Source organism: Berghia stephanieae, chromosome 6, assembly GCF_034508935.2.
Source record: "Berghia stephanieae isolate SIO BIC M18660-M18661 chromosome 6, UCSD_Bste_1.3, whole genome shotgun sequence".
NCBI classification, from domain to species: domain Eukaryota; kingdom Metazoa; phylum Mollusca; class Gastropoda; order Nudibranchia; family Aeolidiidae; genus Berghia; species Berghia stephanieae.
In genome coordinates this window covers 30,335,789-30,363,208 of record NC_088365.1, presented here as the reverse complement: position 1 = coordinate 30,363,208, position 27,420 = coordinate 30,335,789, and the positions used below count along the sequence as shown (strand labels likewise).

At 35.5% G+C, this 27,420-nt stretch overlaps 1 protein-coding gene across 1 annotated transcript; it reads left to right on the top strand.

The window, feature by feature from the left end:
- Positions 1 to 2,097: 2,097 nt before the first annotated feature.
- LOC144975671 (fucolectin-1-like) lies at positions 2,098 to 6,180 on the top strand. The gene is made up of 3 exons (XM_078919861.1): positions 2,098 to 3,486; positions 4,157 to 4,268; positions 5,672 to 6,180. The coding sequence occupies exons 1-3, from the start codon at positions 3,167 to 3,169 to the stop codon at positions 5,672 to 5,674; spliced, it is 435 nt and encodes a 144-aa protein (XP_078775987.1). The 5' UTR covers positions 2,098 to 3,166; the 3' UTR covers positions 5,675 to 6,180.
- The last annotated feature ends 21,240 nt before the right edge of the window (positions 6,181 to 27,420 follow it).

Genomic DNA, 27,420 nt, shown 5'->3' with positions numbered 1-27,420 from the left:
ACAACAACAGCAACAACAAAAAATCATAGCATCTGAAAACGTAAATACAACTCACAAGGGTGGGGAGGGGGTGAAGATCGTTCCCTGTTTTCTCGAGCTCAAGGGTTAATGGTTTGTAGAGAGAAATGTGCACTGTGTCTTATATCGCATTCCCCTTGTTTAAGAAGGCAACTGAGTTATAGCAATGATATTATACTATAATAATATTCTCGTTGGTACATAATAACCTGAAATCCGTGAATGGGTATCGTCCTTGGAATACGCTTCAACAGTCGCAACGTCACTTCCCTCGGAATGACGCTTGGTAACTTAGTAACTGGCTCTAAACTATCGAAACAATGGCGGACGCCCTTATGAAATATTTCTCCGACGAGCATAAAAGCGTATCCAGAGGAAAAAAAAACCCATTATAAATCTGATCATGTTTTGACTTTTACACATTCTGATCACAAGACAGATGAAAAGTTCTAGCAAGCATGAAGAATAAAAAGTAACGATTGTCTTTGTTTAGAACCACGATGGCCGCCGTTGCTGGGCGACGTGACATCGGACTATTGAATCCAATTGTCTCTGGTGAGTCGAATGCGATTGTCACTGTCAACATTGTGAACGCTGTTGTAAGGACAAATAATATGGACTACTGATAGTATGCCATTTCTCCATGTACACAAACCAATAAATAACGCCTTATTGAGAAAATTTAGTTAGAATGTTTCACCTAAATGGCTGTCAAATAACAAGCAGCTAAGCGATGTCAAAATCATAAATTCTATAAACCCTGTTTCTTTCGCCCAACGATTTCCACCAAAAGATTATACTCAAATACCATATATCTAACTTGTAGACAGACATAACCTACAATAACGTGTAATCATTCTAAAGGGTTGGTTCTTGTGACCATTATCGGAACCGTAAGAATGATCACCAATTAAAGCGCTTAATTAAACAAATAAAATGTGGATTCAGTTAACAAATATATTCCAAAATTACTTCATTTACATGATACACTCAATCCTTTAGAAATAGATTACCAATACTCTCGAATTTTTTATGGATGAAACCGCTTTTTCTGTGTCTACTCCCCTAACTTATCATCATAGGGATAAATGTTTTTATCCTAGAATGAGACAATTTGGGTTTGACCTGATCCTGCTTGAAATCTTTTTGCTGGGAGGGAGGCATTCAGACAGATGCATGTGTATATGAGAGATTATAATTTTTCCATGAGACCTTTCGACAAGTGAGGGTTTATCAAAGTTAGAAGTAAAAGTTTTCAAGACGAAATGGAAGTAAAACGTTTTTATCAGTCAACGGAATTTTTTTAATGAGACATCAATTCAAAATACTTCATAAGATATTACATTTTATTACTTCCTACCTTCTTTGAATAAGAAAATAAAAATTAGGATAAAAGACATGCATTTGTATAAGAAATAATCTGAACTTGACCAACCCTCCCCCCCCCCCTTGAAAAAAATTACTTAACCATTATTAATAATAAATAGAAGTTGTGAGGACGTTAGCTTTAGAATCAGAATCGTGCACGGACTATTATATTCTTATTTTTTTAAAACTAAAATTTCAATTTTTGTTTGGTTGTAATTTAGTTTATTTAATCAAATAAAGAAAGCTTTGAAAACTATGCAACATATTTCGCGAAAATTGAATAGTACTTAATAAAGCTATTTAATGATCATTTATTTCGACATTTCTCGGATATGGAAGTTTTATCACCACCACCACCACCACCACCACCACCATCATCATCATCATCATCATCATCATCATCATCATCATCATCATCATCATCATCATCAGTATCATCACCTACATCGTCATTATCAGGATAATCATATGTTTCATCATCATAATCAAGACATCTAATTTAAGCGCAACTTCTAATCACAACAGACCTTGCGCTGAAGAAACAAAAATCGTTATTTCAAAGTAAATGTATCGGAACGTATGTATTTTAATAGTTTTTAAGCTTCTTCGACGATGTCATATTATAAACATGAAAAACTGCTGGAATTCCCAATTTTTTGCTGACGCCCCCCCCCCCCCCCTTTTCCACCCCCACACCCTTTCCTTTCCTCATATTATTATCCTGTGCAAGTCATCAATATCACCAGGTATAAGTAAAATTTTATTCATTTGTCAAAAGAAAGAAGAATACATTTTTGACTTGATAGAAGTAAAGCATCTCTTTTGATTTGAAAACAACTTTTAAATTAGAATTGAAAGATTCCAAAATAAACATGGATTCCCATTGAACATGGTCAAACGTCACCGTTTACAAGGAGGATAATGATTTGAATCTAACTTTACATCATGCCTAATAGCTTTTCCATGAGATTAAAAAAGCGATACGACTTGGTCTCAATTAAAGCTCTTTCTCTTCTCCGGGTAAGGACAGTTTGGTTCAGCAGTTATAACCAAACGTCTAAATGTTATTGGAAAAAGGAAGATTCGTAAGAGATTAGTCTGATCCTCAAAGAGTTAAGTCAACGTAGTGTCACACGATAAATTGGCATTGATTTTTTCCTGTCTCGGTTATTTCAAGCCACATCAAGTTTCAGTGGGTTTTGTTGTGATATCGGACACGACGTATGATGGTGGTGTGTGGATCAATCGAAGCTGTTATCCTTTTGGCAGCCGATGAGGTGATCAGTAGTTCTATTCACATTCTAGCAAATAATACATGGTGATTAACGATACCTAGAGAGATTTTCTCATAGCCTCGAAACCCATGAATTAGGCAGATGTCCAATTTCCTCAGCCCATGTTTGCATCAAATTTTCAATTTGCAATACGACATTTTGAAAGAGGGTGTGTTTTCATTTTGTGTGTGAACAAATCCAATTGGATTTCTGTGCCGTTTTATTATTCGACTCGGAATTGAATCGGAGTTAAGTTGATATTGTTATATTTGTCAGAAATGGTAAGAATATAATCTAATCACACCCTATTAGTACGAGCCATCTGTCTGCATTTATTATTGTAATGTACTAAATAGCATTCTAATCCAAAGTTAAAAGTAAGCAATGATCTAACTGACATTCTTGCAGAAGAATCTTTAAAAGACCATGTCGTGAGGTGTATATAATATATTTGACGTCACTGTGATGTTCAGTTGACTTGAATCTATTCCAGCTGCTTACAAAACATGATTCTTTTAATTATGGCTTTTCGAATACAGAAAGCACTTGCATTTTTAAAAGGATATATTATTATCATAGTTATGTTCTGCATACAAAAAGTCAGTGCTAATGACTCGTGTGATTTATGGAACGCAGCTCTTTGTAAACCTACCGATCAACGTGGTGTTTACAAATCTGGAACTCCCAATCTTGCCGTGGATGGGATCAGAAAAACGAAATATTATTCCAATAGCTGTTCTCACACGAATTGGTGGGGCGACAATGGTTGGTGGATGGTAGATCTTATCTACGAGTACCTTGTCCATAAAGTTGTCATCACAAACAGGTGAGTGGTAAATTCTTCTAACCTTTCTTTTGGTTTTCTTGGTATTCCTCTTTAAGGCTCTATCTAAAGGTGGCATAGATACGATTTTTAAGGTGGCCTTTTAACATTTCAATTTTTTTTTAAATCACGAGTTTCCTTCAATTCGGAATTGAATTTTTCATGAAAAGAGACTTTGTTTTCAAAATATCACATAGAAATTAATATTTCGCATACAGAGACTGAGATATTAGTTAACTGCTTTTTTTTCAAATAAATGAGCTTTTAGTCAAACTAAACTACACGATCAATAAGACTCTCTGCTCAATTTTGACTGTTATAAGCCTTTCCAATTCTTTCCAGTTGTTGTCAGTCCCTCCTAGATCCCCATGTAAGACAGGCAGATTTTTTTCTAACAAAAATGTTAGAATGCAGGGCTGTGTAGTTTAGAGGTATGACACTCGTTCCGAGTTTGTCCCTCGTTGTGGGCGCTGACAATTCGAGTCCAAGGTAAAAAGAGCGCCTTGCCCTTCGTGTTTATTGTTGCTGTTATTGTTCTTGAAACGTGGTTTTAGTTCATATAGTGAACAAGCACCACCCTATGTAAAAGCTCACTATTTTAAGAATTCATCAACTGACTTCATCTTTCACCTTTTTCGTCAAATGATCTGTTTATTTTTATCACATACTACAGAGCTGATGGTTATGAGTCCAGGATCAGATACGTCACCATTGATCTGTTCGTCACAGATCCAAGACTTGAACAAAACTTTCCTGTGAATACCAATGGCGTTCTATGTGAAAAGGTAACCACCTCTTTTTCGGGAACCAAAACATTTGACTGCCTGACGCCCACATATTCCCGCTATGTAAAACTATTAAAAACCAACATTGGAATTTTAAACGTTTGCGAAGTCGAGGTAATTGTAAGCAAAAAGCTAGGAGATTCTGGATGTCAAGAAATAGTACCGAAATCGTTTTCGATTTCAAGCAATTCTCTTCCGAAAAATTCAGAAATTGTGTTGAATACTTTAATGAATGACGCACTGCTTTGTGTAGAATTGTGCAGACGCATGGATTACCTTTGTCATGGTTGTTCATGGACGCGTGAAACGAAAGAATGTCAGCTTGTTAGAGGTGACAGTTTTGAACATGTTATTGAAAAAAACGGAACGGATTTTTTTGCGGAATCAGGTATAGAATGTTTAAACAATGGGTTTTGGGAATACGTTTAGGGCACAAATATTTGCGCCCAGTAATATTACTTTTGCTGTAAGAATGTTTCATGATTATATAAATCTTATGTAAACAAGCTCAAAGCACAGTGTAAAAAATCATCATCGTAATGTCGTATTTTATGTTGATTCATGAAATGTGAATTATTTGAATCGTATCAAGGTCAACTGGGTTTATATATACGGTATATATGGTATATATATATATATATATATATATATATATATATATATATATATACAATTCACACAATCATACACACACAAACACATCGTATACACATCGTATACACGTACACACTAAATATACATACATGCATATAGCATATATACACACACATACACACACACATACACACACACGCACAATTAACTAAATGTATACACGAGTATCAAGTGTCTGCAAAACAAACCAAACGTTTGCATGGCAAATCAAGTGTCTGCAAGACAAACCAAACGTCTGCATGGCAAATCAAGTGTCTGCAAGACAAACCAAACGTTTGCATGGCAAATCAAGTGTCTGCAAGACAAATCAAACGTTTGCATGGCAAATCAAGTGTCTGCAAGACAAACCAAACGTCTGCATGGCAAATCAAGTGTCTGCAAGACAAACCAAACGTCTGCATGGCAAATCAAGCGTTTGCATGGCTGAAGAAAATGTGGATATTCTAAAAACTGCAGATTCAAACCAAATTGAAACTGTTGGAGAGTATTTTCTTCCCAATCCTCTTGTGTGGTAGCGACTGTTGGAAGGTAACAACTAATTTAACAAATAAATTGGAATCGATTCAAAACGAAGTATTTTAGGAATATCTTGGTCCAACAAAATTAGAGATGAAATTCTAAGAGAAAAGACAGATACAGTGATGGAACCAAAATACTTGAAAAAGGCCAAAGGCCGAAACGTCGTTTGTTTTGTGTTGTTCCCTTATTTATGAGTCACATTTACTCCCTTTATTTTTCTCTCCATACAGTGATGGAGATGGCTAGGACATGTTGCCAGAATCGGGACAACTATTTTGCCAAGATCGGGGTCCAATTTTATGGGGCGGTTTGGGTCTAATTATTAGGAAAATCTTTCAAAACATTAATTTTGAGAAATTGATGGAAAACTATATTTTATTATCTTAGGAATAATATTATTGAAGTCCAACTTCTCAATATAGACTATAAAGGTCACGAAAAACACAGTCGAGATGGGTACTTGTAATAATAAAAGTGTGAAAAAACGGAAATTTATTTTACTATTTTCTCCATATTTTTCTAAGGGTACGGGATACTGTGTCAAACATTTCTCAGAATCTATTTAATGAAATTGTCTGAAAATTTCCACAGTTATTACAGAGATTTTGTATTATGTCACCATAGAGATATCTTAATAGGATATGTGTATTTTGAATTATAATCCAAATTATAAATTTTTAACATCAATTTTGTCATATCAACTAATTGATCTGACTATGATGTACTCCTAACTCTGTTTTCTTTTGAATTTTTCCTTTTGACAATATTTTATGACTCGTGTGTTCTCTTACTAATTTTTATTATTGTTGAACTTTTGAGTCATGTAAGCTGAGTTTATGGGGGGGGGGGGGGGAGGGGGTTGTTGAGTATAAACGCATCTGTACCTTGTTTTTAATAATGATAATTGATAATAACAGTTTTATGAAGTATAGAATAATACGATTGTAATAAACAAGGGATTCTGTACTTCCTGTGTCACTCTTGCAGGTCAATAAAAATGGCGTTTTTGCTATTAAATCTTCTTTGAGTTAATATCTAAAATATCCAATCTCACAATCAATCATCTCTTCACCAAAATAATATATCATAACACAAGCAAGTCCCAGACTAAAATCATGACACCTTCGAACTAAGTTTGGCCAAGTTTTAGTCATGTGCTGACGCCGGACTTCAAGCTTAGTCTGAGATTTGTTTCTTGGATACACATAGCGTCGACAAGATTGCAGCTATTTTAGAAGAATTCCCCAAAAGTTTGAGGCGTTTCTCGTTGGGTTGTCATGGTAATAAACGATTGGAACGAGTTTGGCAGTCCTTTTAGTACAATGGCAATTATCAGGGAGTCGCTGACTATTACTTTTGTCTGCCTCAGGGCGTTTGCGGCTGTCTCTTCTCGTATAATGTCGTCAGTGACTGTCTCGTTCTGTTTGAGTTTGAGGGAGGTCAGCTCACTGTACAACGTAATAATTCGTGCTTTCCCTTTTTTAACTGACAAGATTGCCGAACTGAAATCGAAAGGTGACATTATCGTTATAGGTGATTTAAACTCAAGGACGGGCGGGCTATATGCTATCTATGAAGAAAATATAAGTTTTGAAAAAGATAATAATATCACAACGATAGACGGTATCAGAGGTATGGCAATGGAACACCTGTCAGTCCACAACATGCTTGTCAATCGTTAAATGAAGATAAAGGAGTAAATGAGTGGGGGAAACGACTTGTCAGAATGTGTAAAATGAGTGACATGGTAATCATCAATGGTAGGGCGGGGGAAGATAAAGGGGTAGGGAAGGTGACTTTTTGTAACAGAAGCGGTCAAAGTACTATTGACTATGCGTTGTGTTCATTGGGCATATTACCTTTAGTAAACAATTTTATTGTGAACGATTTTAATGCTTATTCCGACCATGGTTCCATTGTTTTGAAACTTACATGTCAAACTTTAAACCATTTACCAGATCTTCATTCCAATACAACATACACAAATAGAATGAAGTGGAGGGAGGAGAAAAAGGGGGAGTTTATTACCAACATGCAACAAGTTGAATGTACTGATAATTTGCTCGAAATTTTAAAAATACTTGATAGCGACGGTGACGATGACGAGATTATTAATGTTAGTATCACAAAATTAAATGAATTAATTTTGGCTGCTGCCAAACCTCATCAAGTAGGAAAACAACTTAGTAACAGGGCCAAAACGAGGGGATGGTATGACCGGGAGTGCAGGGAAATGGGGAAAGTATTTACAAATCTGAAAAAAATTTTCCAGAAAACAAAAAATCCATTGGATAAATATAAAATGTGCAAAGCAAGAAATGACTATCGGAAATGTTGCCGAACGAACGGACAAGGTTAAAGTTGCAGCAAGCAGATGACCTAATACAATTGTGCCGCAGTGACCCGAAGCAGTTTTGGAATAAAATCAAAAAGAGGGAGAAATCAGTCACGGGTGATTGTGATTTTACTACGCACTTCCGTACCATGAACAATATTCAATCCCCACTTGGCTCGGGCGAATGTGAAGTGAGCAAATGGGGAAAAAAGTCACGATGGCCATTATGATGAATGGTTGGACGGGGATATAAACATAAACGAATTAGAGTATAGATAGTATGCAGTTGACGTCACTTAAGCCTTTGTTATTATATTTTGCCATCCGCGTTTGTGAGTGATTCTCACTATATAGTGTATTAACCAGACTATAAAAGTTCATGGTTACACATGGTTTTGTGTGTTGGTCCGTTATACTTCCGGATGGCAATGTTATGAGCTTCTTAGCCAAGCGCATACTATCTATAGTATCAAAAGCTTGAAAAATAACAAAAGTGCGGGGTACGATTTAATTCTTAATGAATTTATAAAATATGGAGGTAGTCCTCTTCGTCAAGTTCTACTAAAGATTTTTAACAAAGTATTTAGCAGTGGTATCTTTCCCCAACAATGGGCAGTTGGTGAAATCATACCCATATACAAAAAGGGGGAAATTAATAATCCAGACAACTACCGAGGCATTACTCTGTTAAGTTGTATTGGTAAACTTTTCACTACAATATTAAATAGGAGATTATGTACTTGGGCAGAATTAAATAACGTCATTTCAGAAAATCAGTTTGGGTTTAGAAAACAAAGAGGAACAACTGACTGCATATTTATTTTACATGGTTTATTAGATTATTTTTTAAACAACTCTAAGCCCTTATATTGTGCTTTTATTGACTGAAAGCAAGCCTTTGACAGTGCTAATAGAAGGACTCTGTGGTTTAAGTTACACAAGAACAAAGTCAGTGGTAAAGTCACAAACATTCTTCAAAATATGTACAGTAAAATAAAACTTTGCATCAAACAGTCAATTGTTAAAACCACTACGAACACGTGCGATGACCCTCATGATGAATGTTTCTTCACATCAACAAATGGGGTTCTTCAGGGAGAGTCTCTGTCTCCGTTTCTTTTCTCTGTGTTTATAAATGACATTAACGAAGCTTTTGAACAGCATAACGACATAGGTGTAAACATTAACTCATTGTTGTTAACTGTCCTTCTATTTGCCGATGATATGGTTTTATTTAGTGAAACTAGAACTGGTTTCTGGGTACAGCTGGGGCGACCATCCCCAACCCAGCGCGTCCACAGGTGGCGGATCGTGGAACGGCCTACAGATCCTGATCTATAGGTTAGCTGTAAAGCCGCGGACCAACTGGCGATAGTCGTGGAGAGTGAGGTTGGGTAGTCTGGCAGCACAGCTACACATACAAAATGCCTCATATACTCTATGAAGGGACTATCAAGGTGAATGGGAGGCGCCTTAAAACCTGCCAAATGCTCCCACTGCCTTGTGGGTTATGACCGGGAGGTCAAAAGGCTATGGAGTAAACCAGATAAAAATCCGTCAGAAGGCAACGGGAAACCACTGACGTATCATCCCAAGATCGTCATGATGTCCGTCCAAGCGAATCTAGTCAACGACGTCAATGGATGTTTTTCGAGCAACTCGATTACAGCCTCGTCCGGTAGAGATAGTCATGCAGGTGAACAGGTGACTCTCGACCGTCATCCAGCTACTGTGCACCACCAAACATTACGAACAGCAACATGGAATGTAAGAAGTCTGTACCAGAAAGGAAAATTAGCAAATGTAGTTATGGAAATGAAGAGATTGAATATCAATGTTTTAGGATTATCAGAAGTTAGATGGAAAGGAGCAGGAGAACTTAATTATGATGACTGTAAAATTATATACTCAGGAGGAGGAGAACACCAAAGGGGAGTTGGAATTATACTAGATAATAAAACGGCGCGAGCAGTCAAAGGATTCTGGCCCATATCAGACAGAGTAATGGCAATCAAACTACAAGCAAAACCTTTTGATTTTGATATTTTACAAATATACGCCCCAACCACCAGTCACGATGATGAAGAAGTGGAAAATTTCTATCAACAAATAGATAAAGCAATGCATCAGTTTAAGTCTTCAGACATAAAACTCATCATGGGCGATTTTAATGCCAAGGTGGGCCGAGAAAGAATAGAAGATATTGTGGGCCCACATGGTCTGGGAGACAAAAATGACAGAGGTGATCGTCTTATTCAATGGTGCCGTCAACATGATCTGACAATCACAAATACTTGGTCAACAAACCACAATAGAAGGAAGTGGACATGGAAAAGTCCTGGAGATGGAGTGAGAAACCAAATAGATTACATACTCATCAGCAAACGTTTCCGAAACTCGGTTTTGTATGCCAAATCTATGCCGGGGGCTGACTGTAACAGCGATCATATACCTGTGCTATGCCCCATACGAGTTAAATTGAAAATCTGCAAAAGAGCAAAGGCTAAACCTAAATACCAACTAGACATTCTCCGGGAGGAACAGAAGATACAAGAAAAATTTGAACTATCAGTAAGAAACAAGTTTGAAGTGCTTGGAGAACTAACAGATATAGAAGAGAAATATGAGCAGTTTAAAGACAGTGTTGCTGCATCATTAGAAGAAAATGTTCCAACCACACTTAAGTTGCAGAAGAAGAAATGGATTACTCCAGAGATATTAGAACTAATGAATGAGAGAAGAAAGGCCAAAAATCAGGAAGAAAAATACAAGACTCTGAACAGGCAGATAAAAAGAAAATGCAACGAAGCTAAAGAAGACTGGATAAATGAACAATGTCACTATATAATGTCCTGCAAAGAAAAAAATGGCAAATTCTTCCATCAGAAAATCAAAGAAGTGACAAACAAAACTAAATCAGGTGCTAAAAGTGGATGCATCAAAGACAAGCGTGGAAACACCATCATGGACAAAGACTGCATTCTAAACAGATGGTCAGAATATATTGAAGAACTTTTCTTTGATTATCGAGGAGAAATGCCTATGATAAAAGAACTGGAAGGGCCTTCTATAATGAAAGATGAAGTTAGGAACGTCATGAAAAGCATGAAAAATGGAAAAGCTGCAGGACCTGATGCCATAACAATTGAAGCCTTGACTGGCCTGGGTGAATGGGGGATTGAATTCATCACAAACCTTCTAAATCAAGTGTATGACACAGGAAAAATGCCAACTGATATGAAACGATCCATTTTTATAGCACTACCAAAAAAGCCAGGGGCAGTTGATTGTGAACAACACAGAACTATTAGCCTAATGAGCCACCTCACAAAAATTCTTTTGAAGATAATTTTACTAAGAATAAGAAATAAAATACGACCTGAAATTGGGGAGATGCAATTTGGTTTTGTTGAGGACAAGGGTACCAGAAATGGAATATTCACATTATCAATGCTGATGGAAAGATGTATTGAAGTAAATAAAGATCTGTATATGTGTTTCATCGACTATTCAAAAGCCTTTGATAAAGTACAACACGAAAAACTATTCAAAATTCTATCATCCTTGGACATTGATGGTAAAGATTTAAGAATATTACGGAATTTGTACTGGGAACAAGAAGCAGCAATGCGTGTTGACAACGAACTAAGCAGTTTTACACCTATTAGAAGAGGAGTTAGGCAGGGGTGTGTTTTGTCTCCAGATTTATTCAACCTCTATAGTGAAATGATATTAAGAGATATCGAACATAAGAAGGGGGTGTGTATTGGAGGAAAGAATGTAACAAATCTGAGGTATGCAGATGATACGGTTCTACTGGCAGAATCTGAACATGAACTACAAGAATTACTGGATGTTGTAGTCAGGAGTAGTGAAAATATGGGACTGGAACTGAATATATCTAAAACAGAATGTATGACGGTATCTAAAAATAATAACCCACCAGCCTGTGTAATAACAAGCAGAGGACAAACAATACAACAAGTTGAATGTTTCAAATATTTAGGCTTCAATGTAACATCCAATGGAAAATCAGATTGTGAAATAAAGAAAAGAATAGGTATGGCGAAGAATGCATTCAACCAGCTGCATACAATTATGAAAAACAGGAATATTAGCATGAAAACAAAAATCAAAGTCCTGGATTGCTATGTACTGTCTGTGCTGCTATATGGTTGTGAGAGCTGGACCATAAACAAGACCATGGTTAAAAGACTGGAGGCAGTGGAAATGTGGTTTTACAGAAGAATGATGAGGGTGTCATGGATGGAAAGGAAAAGAAATGAAGAAATTTTAGAAATGGCAAACAGAAAAAGATCACTGATAACAAAAATCATCAAACGCCAAATGGAATTTTTAGGACACATTATCCGCCACCCTGGTTTGGAAATACTCGCCTTGACTGGAAAGATGAATGGAAAAAGAATAAGAGGAAGACAAAGAATAACGTATTTGAAAGGGATAAGAACTTGGACAGATGAAGCTGAGAAAGGTGGCGCTGCTTTAATAGAATTGGCAAGAGATAGATCAGCTTGGCGGAAGATGACCTCCGACGTCTGCTTCAGATATGGAACTACATGAGATGAGATGAGAACTGGTTTACAACGAGGACTTAATTGTCTAAGTGATTACTGTTACAAATGGGGTTTGCGCGTTAACACAACAAAAAACAAATGCGTTGCCTTTAAAAGAGGTGGAAAGATCGGGATGATGGACAGGTGGTTTTATAGAGACAAATTATTAGAAACAGTAGGGCAATTCAAATATCTGGGGTTTATGTTCGGTAGTAGTGGAAGATTTACAAAAGGAATACAGAACCTTGTAGACCTAGGTCGGAGAGCAATGGTTGGACGGGGATATAAACATAAACGAATTAGAGTATAGATAGTATGCAGTTGACGTCACTTAAGCCTTTGTTATTATATTTTGCCATCCGCGTTTGTGAGTGATTCTCACTATAGTGTATTAACCAGACTATAAAAGTTCATGGTTACACATGGTTTTGTGTGTTGGTCCGTTATACTTCCGGATGGCAATGTTATGAGCTTCTTACATTCTCTGCTCCACCAATATCAGGAATTATCACCTTCCACCCAACTCCATCTGTTTAATACTCTAATATCACCAATACTTAATTATTCGTGCGAAATATGGGGCTATTGTGAAGCGGTAAAAATGGAACAAATGCATTTAGGTTTCTTACAATCCATAATGGGGGTAAGGAAATCTACACCGCCAGCTTTCGTATATCATGAATTAAAAGTATTTCCATTAATCAACCAGAGATTGATAAGAGTAATTAAATACTGGTTTAAAATTTTAAAACTATAAGAAAACAATCCAGTCAAGATAATTTATAATAAATTATTAACACAGGCTACAGAGCATATCTCATGTACTAACTGGGTAACATTGCTAAGATGAATGTTGTGTAAATATGGTTTTGGATATGTTTGGGTTAATCAATAGGTTGAAAATGAGAATATGTTTTTACATACTTTCAGTCAACGCCTTAGCGATATTTTTTTTACAAAAATGTAAAGAGGAGAAAAGATCAACAAGTGATCATAGACTTTATAAACATTTGGACAATGAAAATTCTGTACGCTATATATTCGAGATTAAAGAAAAAGTAATTCGATTCGCCATTACAAAAGTTAGATTAGGTTCTCATAATTTTATGTCCGAAAGGGGGAGATGGAAGAGACCAAAATTGATTTTCCTTCTATGCTCTGTATAAATTGTAACTCAACTGAAGATGAGTACCACATAATCTGTGAATGCAGACGGTATAACTTATTCAGAGGAAAATATTTACCTAAATATTTAATTGAAAAGCCCAATATGTACAAGTTTATACAATTTATAAATAACTCCACAGGGACAGAATTGCGAAGATTTGGAATTTTTTGTCGAAAAGTTTTGATCAAATATGAAAAAAATGTTAGTTAGGCACCTGGTATTACTGGAGAATTAAAATACATTTGATTTTTTAAAAAATTCATTGTGGTATGCATCAATGTATAAGATTATGACATATATTATTTGAATATTTCGTCTATTAGCCATAATTGAATCCTTTGAATTAACTTTTTTCTCACTGTTTGTTGTACAAGTGATTTCGTAGATCAGTGTGTGTGTGGGTGTTTGTTTCTGTTTGTATGTATGTGTGTGTGTGTGTGTATGTATGTGTATGTGTGTGTATTTGTGTGGGTGGGTGGATATGTGTGGAGGAAGGGCGTGTGTGATTGTCAGTCATTATAATCGAGCATGTCTTGAGCTTGACACGCAGATGAGAAATATATTAAATTAATGTATATATGTACAATTCTTATTTTTCGCTACTTGTAATGCATGAGTATCTTGTGACATTAGATAATGATTGGTAATCAATGAAGATCATAGACACAACCGTTGTTGTTGCCATCATTAGTATTGTCTGTTGATGTTGATTTTCACTCTCACTGTTCATTGTTATTATTGCTATTTTTATTATGATAATGATAACGATGGTGATACTGATGGTGATGATGGTAGTAACGGTGGTGATAGCGTTAATGATATTATTGATTCTGTTAGTATTATTGTTATTGTTGCTATTATTAGCATTATTATTAGTGGTAATAGTGGTGGTGCTAGTAGAAGTGGTGGTAGTAGTGGTGGTGGTAGTAGTAGTAGCAACGGTAGTGGTAGTAGTAGTGGCAGTAGTAGTAGTAGTAGTAGTAGTAGTAGTAGTAGTAGTAGTAGTAGTAGTAGTAGTAGTGGTAGTGGTGGTGGTAGTAGCAGTAGCAGTAGTAGTGGCAGTAGTGGTGGTGGTAGTAGTAGTAGTAGTAGTAGTAGTAGTAGTAGTAGTAGTAGTAGTAGTGGTGGTGGTGGTGGTGTTAGAAGTAGTAGTAGTAGTAGTAGTAGTAGTAGTAGTAGTAGTAGTAGTAGTAGTAGTAGTAGTAGTAGTAGTAGTAGTTGTAGATGTAGTAAACGTAATAGTAAGGGTGGTTATAGTGGTGTTAGTAGTAGTAGTGGTGGTGGTAGTAGTAGTAGTAGTAGTAGTAGTAGTAGTAGTAGTAGTAGTAGTAGTAGTAGTAGTAGTAGCAGCAGCAGCAATAATATTTCTCTTGATATATATATATATATATATATATATATATATATATATATATATATATATATATATAAGTGTCTGCTCCACTCTTTTTCTGAATTAATTAATCAAAGCTTAAAAGTTCAGTTAAACTGAATTAAAGAATGATAAAAGGAAAGAAGAAGTAAGAGAAAGACAGAAGAAGAAGAGAAGAAGAAGAAGAAGAAGAAGAAGAAGAAAGAAGGAAGAAGAAGAAGAAGAAGAAGAAGAAGAAGAAGAAGAAGAAGAAGAAGAAGAAGAAGAAGAAGAAGAAGAAGAAGAAGAAGAAGAAGAAGAAGAAGAAGAGAAGAAGAAGAAGAAGAAAGAAGAAGAAGAAGAAGAAGAAGAAGAAGAAGAAGAAGAAGAAGAAGAAGAAGAAAGAAGAAGAAGAAGAAGAAGAAGAAGAAGAAGAAGAAAGAAGAAGAAGAAGAAAGAAGAAGAAGAAGAAGAAGAAGAAGAAGAAGAAGAAGAAGAAGAAGAAGAAGAAGAAGAAGAAGAAGAAAAGAAGAAGAAGAAGAAGAAGAAGAAGAAGAAAGAAGAAGAGAAGAAGAAAGAAGAAGAAAAAGAAGAAGAAAGAAGAGAAGAAGAAGAAGAAGAAGAAAAGAAGAAGAAGAAGAAGAGAAGAAGAAGAAGAAGAAGAAGAAGAAGAAGAAGAAGAAGAAGAAGAAGAAGAAGAAGAAAAGAAGAAGAAGAAGAAGAAGAAGAAGAAGAAGAAGAAGAAGAAGAAGAAGAAGAAGAAAGAAGAAGAAGAAGAAGAAAGAAGAAGAAGAAGAGAAGAAGAAGAAGAAGAAGAAGAAGAAGAAGAAGAAGAAGAAGAAGAAGAAGAAGAAGAAGAAGAAGAAGAAGAAGAAGAAGATTACTCAAAGAGGAGCGGATATTTGATTTTGAGCATATAAATGTTTTATTGATTTTATACACGACTTAACCGCAAGTTTGATATTTTTGTGCGGCTATGTGGTCATGTGGTATGAAACTCTCGCTTCTCACCAGAGGGCCCAGATCTTTGGAAAAGGCTTTTTACTCACATTCTCTCAGGTATAATATAAGGGCTTAAATCTATGTTATGCACCCAGAGCCCTCCAGATGAAGGGATGTTTGGCGCTCGATAAATCTATATTATTATTATTATTATTATTATTATTATTATTATTATTATTATTATTATTATTATTATTATTATTATTATTATTATTATTATTATTATCATTATCATTATTATTATTATTATTATTATTATTATTATTATTATTATTATTATTATTATTATTATTATTATTATTATTAATAGTGTTATTTCGTGGAAAAAATATTATAGCGCCCAACAGGCGCCATACCTCGTCTTATATGTTTGATGTTATTTATTGCAATTGGCTAGACGCCTCTTAAAAGCGGCGCATAGTTGAGTTTGAAAAAGGCTCTTTACTAACATTATCTCATCGTGCTCAGGTGTAAAATAATGAGTACTTGGCCGTTAGCAGCGTTGTCTATGTCGGAAAAAAATTTAATATCGCCTAACATATGTCATGTCTCGTCTTATATATTAGGTTTCGTTGTTGGCTGGGGACCCCTTGTAAGCAATTTGAGCAAGTTCATTATAAATTTCGAGTTTTAATGTTTATTTTAGGCCATATGCAACTCATTGCGGCTGCTTGTTATCAGATCGAGATTGTAGAGATTACCCTAAAAGAGAACCAAAGAAAAAAGAAATTCAACATGAGAAGTAGGCCCATTGGTCCCATGTCACAAAATGATTCATCTTGGTTTCGTTTGTGCCATGACCGCAAACCAAAGTCTACTTATAGTATGATGTAAACCAAACCTAGCGGGTTGTAGTTCGAATGACCTTTCCATAAAAGACTTTGTATTCCCAAGACCCTTATAAACCAATTCCCAACCCAGCTCTACTACATAGCTTATTGCTTCTCTTCCATCCGGGGCACTTTATTACTGTGGGGCCAGAATATAGAGCAAAGGCGGACATAACAAGGACATTCAGGAGAATGGTGGTCCCTTCTATTTTTCACGTCAGACACTTGAGGTCCATTATTGTTTAGTCAGGCTGCAGTCCCGAGGTAGTCTCAAGTAATCAAGTTTTGGATTATAACAGAAGAGTTGATATGTGACTATGCGGGTTTCCAAATCATGTATTCCATATTGACTAGATGGAATGTAGTGGCGATGATTTTGAATTGTGCATCTTCAGATGCAACATGTGAAAAAGCTTACTCACTGCAGGTAGGATTTTAATGCCTGAGGGCCTAATAATGTGAGTATCTCATCATCAAGGATGAGTTTTTGGCACATCGCGAAGGTAAACCTCAAACAAAGAAGGTGCCAAGACAACATATTGGGGGACACCGTACGTGGTATTCCTTACTTTGCCACAATATATGCACCTCACTCTGTTGCCGGCTTAACATAATATGATTGTAATACCGCATAATATTTGATCAGTCACCAATGTGTGATGTCTGCGGTAGACGTCAAGCAATGGCCAATCAATCCTTGTCAAACCTATGACCTTGCTTAAAATAATAGGTGAACAATCTTTTTAATTTTCAGCCCACCCCCCCCCCCCCCCCTTCCAATTTTGGAACTCTCTCCCATCACACGTGAGATGCTCGGATTCGTTGACAACTTTCAAAACTCGCTTAAATTTTATCTTTTTACGTCATAAGTTGCAATAAGTTGTTACATTGAATTCGTATCACTTTTCCATCAACACTTGTCTTACCGTAACATGTTTTGTATTATATCACTGTAAAGCGCTTAGAGCCTGTGACAACGGGGTAAAGCGCTATATGTGCCATTGATTATTATTTCTATTATTATTATTATTATTATTATTATTATTATTATAGACCGCCCACAGTGTACATCCGTATTTTTTTTCTTCTTCCAGAGACTAAAGTAATCTATAAAGAAAGTCCTGAGTCTAAGGCTGACCGTATTCTCAGTAAAGTGTTTTTTTTTCCCCCACGCAGTATGGCGGGGGCATTTTAACTAGTAGTCTGTAAAAGCTGGTATCAACTGTTCACTGGTGACCTGAATTGCAAGCTTCCCTATTTGCTCATGAATAACTAAAATGTTATTGATCTCACCTTTGTTACTGTCCGTGCAATGTACCGATTCTAAACAAGCAAATTCGTACCAGAATGCAAAATAATTGTATTTGCAAAGAAAATCCTGATGGTCCAAAAGCAGTTTTGATGAATAAACCATAGGGTAAAGAACCCTAGATAAATTAGAACCATAGAATCGTGTCAAAAGGCCAGAGATGCGTGTTAACTATGTATACAATTAATTGACTTTGTACAATAAAAAAACACAATAGAATTAATGCATTGACCGCAGTCATGACTGCGTGTGAAATAAATAGAAAGAAAGATTGTGCGTCACAAATAAGTTGCCATCCGATAATGGTTTATTGATTAAAATAATGAGCGGCTCATAGTTGGTGATAATGGTATCGAATGAAGGGTAGAATCCTCTGTAAAACGGGAAACCATTTAGAAATGAAAAAAAAAAAACTATTGTGAATAATAATAATAATGATAATAGATCTTTATTGTCCATAAATATGGCAATTTGTCATTTAGTTACACTTGTTATAACGTTAAACGATAACTGTAACATTGAACAGATATTTCACTCCTACTTATTTTCTCTTTCTCTCTCTCTCTCTCTCTCTCTCTCTCTCTCTCTCTCTCTCTCTCTCTCTCTCTCTCTCTCTTCCTCTCTTTCTTTCACACGTGCGATATACACAACATAAACATATTCATTTCGTTTTCGATTTGTTACGATTGTGGCAATTCGACACCAAAAATTATCATTATTATCAATTGGTCAGTTAATCTTACATTAAATAAATTAATCAGTTAATCAGTCAACGAATCAATCCTTGGTTTTTCTGTACCATATGAAATATTCAAAAGTTTTATTGCTGATGGAACGAACGTTGATTTATACTTGTTAGTTCTACATTTAATCTGACAAAACCTTCTCCCAGATGGTAAAAGACTAAATTCATGGTATAAAATATGTTTTTTATTGTTGGTAATTGAGAATGCTTTCCTTTCTATTGCTTTTCCATGAATTCTTTCTACTCCATCAAGAGGATGGTTTATTATTTTTGATGCCTCTTTGATAGATTTTGAAATTGTTGATTTATCTTTAAGTCGGCATCCTCCAAACCATATGGTGCAACGAAAGTAATAAACAGAGAGTCGAAAAAATGACCCGACAAATTTGATGTCATAATTTGAAATCAAAGAAATGCTTAAGGTAAAGCCAAAACTCGGTTTGTTTTCTCACCTTTTTATTCAATATCTTGTGTGAGCACCAGCTGACTTTTGCTTGCTTATATCCGGTGTCACATAGAGTTGTGCAGAAATTTGTTGTAGGATTATTGCAGCATACTCTTCTCTCAGGGCTTGTCTCCGTTGCTGAATAGTTCGAACTCCAGTGCGTTTATTGACACGTCTCCCCAATTATCGTCCCACATGTGCTCAATGGAGGTGACATGGCAGGCCAATAAATGACTTTTATATTGTGATCCTCGAAGAAGCCCGTCGTCAACCTCTTTCCATGAGGTCTCGCGTTGTCAGCAACAGTATAGCTTCTCTCTTGTAAAATAAGGCAAATTCTGCGGTCTCAGAATTGTGTCAATGTAGATTTGAGCTGTCATTCTCCCGTCGACAAAGACAAGTTCCGTTCGATTGTTAGATCTGATGTCTGCCCAAATCATGACCGATCCTCCTCCACGTTGTTGAACTTCTTTGACTCATCTGCGAGTAAAGCGCTTCTCCCGATTATGATTAATCACCCTTGTCAGTCGGCTATTGGCATGGTCTTCTATCAGAATAGTTCCAGCGCAAGGATGACAGCATTTCAATTGACTGTTTTTAGCAGACTTCGAACTGTAGAGGAGGAAACGTCGAAGTTATATGCTGTGTCTCGCACATTTGCAAAGGGATCTTCCTGTGTTTTTCTTGAAGATTATTGACGGTAGTCTTGGAACAATTAAACTTTTCTCCAATCATTCTTGATGATGCACCGGCCATACACATGCCAATAGCTTGGTTTTGGTGTGACTCTGTAAGTTTCGACATGGCTTCACGAAAGCTTTGCGATGAATATACGATTTTTCATTTCATTGTATTTATTAAACGATTTATTTATATCGTGCCAAATATAACACAACGAGCTCACGATTATGTGTTATTGCACGATAAAAATATAACGAGTTTAATAGATACAAAGAAATGAAAGAATACGTTTATTCCCCCTACAAGTAAGATTATTAGATATTTTGTAACCAAATGGTATGGTATTAGTACTTCTATTCGCCATAATTTATATCTTTCTCCAGCTTGAATGACAATTTGACACAAAAATAAAAACGTTGGATTTGTATTCATTGAACCTGACATCAGTGGGAAATGCTCATAATATAAATAAAAGTGCCGGAGGTATTTGATTCATGACTGGTGAAAACAGAAAACAATGATTCAAAATGTCAAAATGTTAACACCACTTTGCTTTATAAATAGCAGATAATTAATCATTGTCTTTTGATGCTGTTTTTATTTCATGAGTGATTTTTTGGATTGATTTTTGTCTTCTATTTTAATTTCTTGCTTTGTCTGGCATCTTTCATGCATACCTGTTCAGCCGGCTTTTGAATACAAAGTCGCAGAAAATCAAAGAGCAAATTCAAAAGGACTATATATCTCTGGACACAAAGGTGAAACATACAAAAAAAATGGACAAGAGAAACTATTATGACAGGTTTTCAGAAAGAGCAAACAAGGCAAGTCAAATACTAAACATGAAAAGCCTATACCGCAAGGAAACTCTGCAAAGGGTTAAAAAGTAATGATGTTCCAAAAAGAGATACACAGGGAAAGCTACTTTCTAGTGACATCAAAAAGCTTGACAGATGCAGAGAACATAATTTGAAATTGTGTTGAACAGAGAGAGATATTTCGGAAAAGGAAGAGATAACAAAGGAATGCAGTGTTGGATTTATTAAACTACAAAAGAAAGGAGATCTTTCTTAACGCAGAAATTGGAGAGGTATCTGTCTATAGTAAGCAACATGTATAGCAGAATACTTCTCAATTTGAATGAACCTTTTGGTTGAAACAGACTTGAGAAAGCAACAAACTTGATTTAGAAAAGGGCATTCTTGCACAGATCACATATTTAGTCAGACACATTTTCGAGCAATGTCAAAAATGAAATGCAAGCTTGTTCTAAAGTTTTTTTGATCTCGAAAAGGCCTTCGCCTTTGTGCTATTGTCTCACCACTTCGCCAATATACAAACAAAAACACAGAGAGTTCAAATTAATCCCCAAAAGTTTGGTTTGACCATAATGTGATAAAACTAAAGTCATTAGGATCGATAACAAATCACGTTCACCGGCGAAGCTTTGAAACGACGAATTTGAGGAGGATGTTCAGTCATTCACTTATCTGGTGAGCACGATTACTAGAAATGGAAATACAAAGGCTAATATGCTGATGTCAAAGATGGCAGCAGACCGTGGTGGTTGTAGATCTACTGTGTTGGCCGTATGTGCAGCTTAAGTATCAAGAGGATAAGTAAGTGTGGTCCACTTGGGGAATAATTGAAACATTGTGAAACGAATTGAGCATGTTATTCCGTGTAAATGCACGATATTATAAATGTTATATTTATTAATTTTTATTTATTAAAGCTGTCCTCTTACAAAACATCAGAGTGAAAAGTCTTACATTTTACTTAAACTGTCTGACCTGATGTGGTTTGATAAGAATCTAATGTTGGTTCCAAGGAAAACTTCCTGTGGACGAGTTTCAATCAATTATTAAATGGGTTTTTTTGGGTTGTTTTTTTTCGTTCAATAAGTGTTCGCTCCACCATTGTATTAAGTTGTAAAGGGATTGGCATCCTTGATAAAAAAGTATGCGCCTGCGTTTATTCTCTTTGATATTTTATCATGTAATATTGGAAATCAATACTAGAATGACAATCTCACCTTGTTCGATATTCAATGGCATGTAGCTATAAAATAATCATATCATTCTGCTATAAGAGGAAAAGTTAACCTGAAGTACAGAATTGAAAGAAGTTTTAGCATGTAATAGCATAAAAACGTAATGACAACAACAAACTGTCGCACTTTGACAAAAACACATTTTATTCATTTTGGGTCGATAGCTTAAACCTCAATAACTTACCTGATTCACAGAAACTCATGAAATAAAAACCGCATTAGAAGACATTCATTAATTATCTTTTATTTATAAAGCAAAATGTTTTCTGTTTTCAACAGTCATGAATCAAATACCCCTGGCTGGCATTCTCATTTATATCATGGGCATTTCCCACTAATATCAGGATCATCTCGATATATCACCGTTTTGAGACGATTGTTCTCAAAAGAGGTCTTGGTCATAAGTACGTTTTATTGTAGTTAAAACGTTGTATGCATTTTGAATTTCTTAACTGGTCATTGTCACAAGGGGAAAATATCAATACGGCATTTTACCGTCACACGACAACTACAACGTGTTAATTTGATTCACACGCAATGCGCCTTAGTGACGAAGACGCTAACTTCACACCTATATTATGAGAAATCGCTCAAACTCCGCCACTACCGGACAACAAAAATTAAGTGCGGACATCTGGCAGACACGCCCTCCGGCCTATCTTCAAAACAAAGACTCATAGCCTTATAAAACCTGCCACTTACAACAAGACCCCTCTCCCACAAAATATAGTAAAAGACGAACGTGTTTTTATCTTGTTCAGTGTTGTTATATTCATTAATAATGAATTGCATTGAGTTGACTTTCTTAAATTTCTTTCTAATTAATCTATGGTCTGTATCAACAGCTTTTTCTGAATTCTTTACGTCCCTATGCCTATAAGGTTATGCATGATATTATTATGACTTTGCTACATTGTGATAATATATTTCAATCGCCTCAACTTTCCCAGGATTGTAAATACATCAGTACACACAATCTCAATACAAATTATGGCAGTGACAATTTATTTTAGATTTTTTATTTTTCTGAGGACGCGGCTATGTGGTCTTGTGGAATGACACCCGCTTTCGGATCGGAAGATCCTGGGTTCGAGCCTCGCTCTGCGCATAGTTTAGTCCGTGGAAAAGACTTTTTACTCACATTTTCTCACCGTACTCAGGTGTAAAATGAGTACCTGGCCGGTAACAGCGTTGTCTTTGTCCAAAAATAAAATTGTAATATCGCCTAACAGGCGTCATGTCCCGTCCTACATGTTAAATGTTGCTGTTGGTCAGGGACCCCTGTAAAACGCATTGAGCACGTTTAGTGGATATTGCGCTATATAAAAGCTCAATTTTAATTTCATTTTTTAACGAGGCACCATGATCATCAGCGTTCTTATGATATCATCAATAAAAAGAATATTTAATAATTCCGCCTTCCGCCTCAACATCATAAGATATCGTCTCCTCGGCATTCCACGAAGGAACATTATAGATAATCCATCAAACAGAATGTCTAATGTCAACAGGAATCACCCATGTTTGTACAAGTGAGCAAATTGGGGGTGGATAATCTCGTCCAAGGAAAAAAAAAAGAAAGTGCCTGAAGCGTTGCTCGAACCCGGGACCTTCCGGATCTTAAGCACTCAGCTACTCCCCCCCCCCCACCCCTCGACGCCTATGTCATCAATAAGTTCTATCAGACTCTAAACGTTTAAGTTTGCACATCGTTTTGTGTGTTGGTACGTTATATCCGGTAGGCGGGTGTTATGAGTGTTTTACTAAAACGCACAGCATTTATACAATTTGGTGAGAACTACTCATAAAAATGGCTGGCTAAAAATAATGACAAAAAGACTAATGAATTCCCCTTATAATACTGACTAATTCTTTAGCTAAATTATAACTACAGGAAACAATAATAGTATATTTTTAACATGCAACGAAAATCGATATCATTTTCAATTTCATATCTTTAGTGCGGTCAAGCAAAAACAGATTATCCTTTAATGAAAAGCTTAAGAATTTTCTTCATTGATCAATGCTCATTCCTGGCCCGAAATTTAAAGATCACCTTGATCTCTCTCTCTCTCTCTCTCTCTCTCTCTCTCTCTCTCTCTCTCTCTCTCTCTCTCTCTCTCTCTCTCTCTCTCTCTCGCTCTTTCTCTCTCCCTAAGACTCCTTCCGCACTAGGACAAAACTGTCCCAGGCAAATTTGTCCTGTCCCACTGGAGAAAACTTCTTTTCAAAAGGGGTTCCGCACTAGGACAGGACTGTCCCAGGACACACCTGCGCGAATGCATTATTTTTTTTTTTTTTACAAGATTCAAAAGTTTATTTGTAGGCAATTGCCAGTATAACTCATACAAGAATATAATATTTTCATCAACAAATCAAGTAAACAAAATCAATAATAAAGCAAGGCAAACAATAATGATGATAATAATAATAATAATAATATAATAATAATAATAATAATAATAATAATAATAATAATAATATAATAATAATAATGATAATATATAATGATAATAATAATAATAATAATAATAATAATAATAATAATAATAATAATAATAATAATAATAATAATAATAATAATAATAATAATAAATAACAATAATAATGACAATTATAATGGTGATAATAAGAATGTAAAATCTTCTAATTAATAAATTAGTTATTTAAAAGGTTGAATTATAAATTAATAATTAAAAGAAATAAGTCCTTGGTACAAATCTAATAATTCACATTTTATGAATCAACATAAGATACGACATGACGATAATGATTTTTTACACTGTACAATGAGATTTAATAATAATAATAATAATAATAATAATAATAATAATAATAATAATAATAATAATAGTAGTAGTAATAATAATAATAATAATAATAATAATAATAATAATAATAATAATAATAATAATAGATCTTTATTGTCCATAAATATGGCAATTTGTCATTTAGTTACACTTGTTATAACGTTAAATGATAATTATAACATTGAACAGATATTTCACTCCTACTTATTCTCTCTCTCTCTCTCTCTCTCTCATTCTCTCTCTCTCTCTCTCTCTCTCTCTCTCTCTCTCTCTCTCTCTCTCTTCCTCTCTTTCTTTCACACGTGCGATATACACAACATAAACATATTCATTTCGTTTTCAATTTGTTTCAATTGTGGCAATTCGACACCAAAAATTATCATCATTATGAATTGGTCAGTTAATCTAACATTAAATATTGTATAACATTATTTACATAAGATTTATATAATCATGAAATATTCTTATGGCAAGAGTGATATTATTGCTGCTGCTACTACTACTACTACTACTACTACTACTACTACTACTACTACTACTACTACTACTACTACTACTACTACTACCACCACCACCACTACCACTACTACTACTACTACTACTACTACTACTACTACTACTACTATTACTACTACCACTACCACTATCACCTCTTCTACCACTACTACTACTACTATTACTACTACAACTACTACTACTACTACTACTACTACTACTTCTACTACCACTACTACTACTACTACTACTACTACTACTACTACTACTACTACTACTACTACTAATACTACTACTACCACCACCACTACCACTATCACCTCTTCTACCACTACTACTACTACTACTATTACTACTACAACTACTAATACTACTACTACTTCTACTACCACTACTACTACTACTAGTAGTAATGGATGAAATAGAGGTTGCATATTTCTGTGCTTTACTACGTGGAAAAAAAGACTACTACTACTACTACTACTACTACTAATACTACTACCACTACCACTATCACCTCTTCTACCACTACTACTACTACTATTACTACTACAACTACTACTACTACTACTACTACTACTACTACTACTACTACTACTACTACTACTTCTACTACTACTACTACTACTACTACTACTACTACTACTACTACTACTACTACTACTACTACTACTAATACTACTACTACCACCACCACTACCACTATCACCTCTTCTACCACTACTACTACTACTATTACTACTACAACTACTAATACTACTACTACTTCTACTACCACTACTACTACTACTAGTAGTAATGGATGAAATAGAGGTTGCATATTTCTGTGCTTTACTACGTGGAAAAAAAGACAAATTGAAAGAGAAAACAATATTGCTCAAGGGTCAATTCTGTAAACTATTGTGATATCCGATCTTATCTTAAAATGGCTTTCTTGGAATCACCTCATTTTACCCAGGTGCAAATGAGTACCAGTTCGCTGATGAAAGTAATCTTTGCCGGACTAGCATCATTCAAGAAGATAATAGAAAGTCAGCATGGTGGTACGGTCTTTGCTTCGTAACCGAAAGGCATCAGTTCGATCTCCCGCTGATGTGCTGTGTTGCCTGAGTAAGTCACCTCGCCTAGCTCAATTTGCGGCGCTGCACTGCGGCTGACGCCTGGGTTATACCTTGTCCTAGCTCAATTTGCGGCGCTGCATTGCGGCTGACGCCTGTGTTATTCCAGTCTTCCCTTGGAATAGACCCTCGAGAAAAATTTCCCCTATGGGATGAAAAAGGGAATTTTATTATTTTTAATTTTAAACTGTTATCTGTCTGCTCAACGCTACAGAAACATGGATAAGTTCCGGATTTATAAGCTTAGGAGGCAAGATGGCCCATGGTTAGCGCGTTGTACTCTGGACTCAGAGGTTCTGTGTTCGATTCCGACCGAAGCCAATTTGTACTTTCTAGAGCAAGAAAATTTACTCCAATCACTCACTCCATTCAGGTGTAAAAGGGTAACTGTCAAGCTGGGATAGTAAACTGCGATAGACTAGCGTCCTGTTCAAAGGTTTTCAAACAAATCCGTTAATTGTCCGCTTCACGCTATTGAAACCGGGATAACTCCTGCACCATTGGCTACAAGGTGCTAAAGGACTTAATTTGTCTTACAATGAGTCCAAGTGGCTCAGAAGGACTTACTAAAAAATATTTTCATTAAGAATTCCCGAAATAAATAACGATAAATATAATTTATCTCACAAGTTACCGAATAGATGTGCGACCGGTTTTAGACACGTTACTGCTGTGTCACAAAGTGTGACACTTCTTAAATGATATTTATAAACATACGTTTTTAAATTGCCGAAAATTATGTTTATGTTGCTATGCCTTCTGTACGTGGTTTCATCACATAGATTTATTTTTTAAATTGTTTTTGCTTTTTTATATTCAGAATTGAAATAAATAAATAAATTATAACTGTGAAATTGAATATAAGCTTCAGTTTAATATACAAAAACAGATAAAATGTACGTTTCGGGTTTCCCCTTCATCAACAACACATGATGAATTAAAAACTACAGATAATGTGGTAGTGGCGTTGTTAAGATGCATAAACAAAAAATTGATGGGCAGGAAATTGTATGCTACTTTGTGAGGAAGCGCGAATTAAAACAGAGCAATAGAAATTTATAAA

Coding starts and splice junctions, on each gene's coding strand:
- LOC144975671 (XM_078919861.1), top strand. CDS start 3,167: ATGATTCTTTTAATTATGGCTTTTCGAATACAGAAAGCACTTGCATTT. Junction 3,487..4,156: donor AAAGTTGTCATCACAAACAG/GTGAGTGGTAAA, acceptor CACATACTACAG/AGCTGATGGTTATGAGTCCA.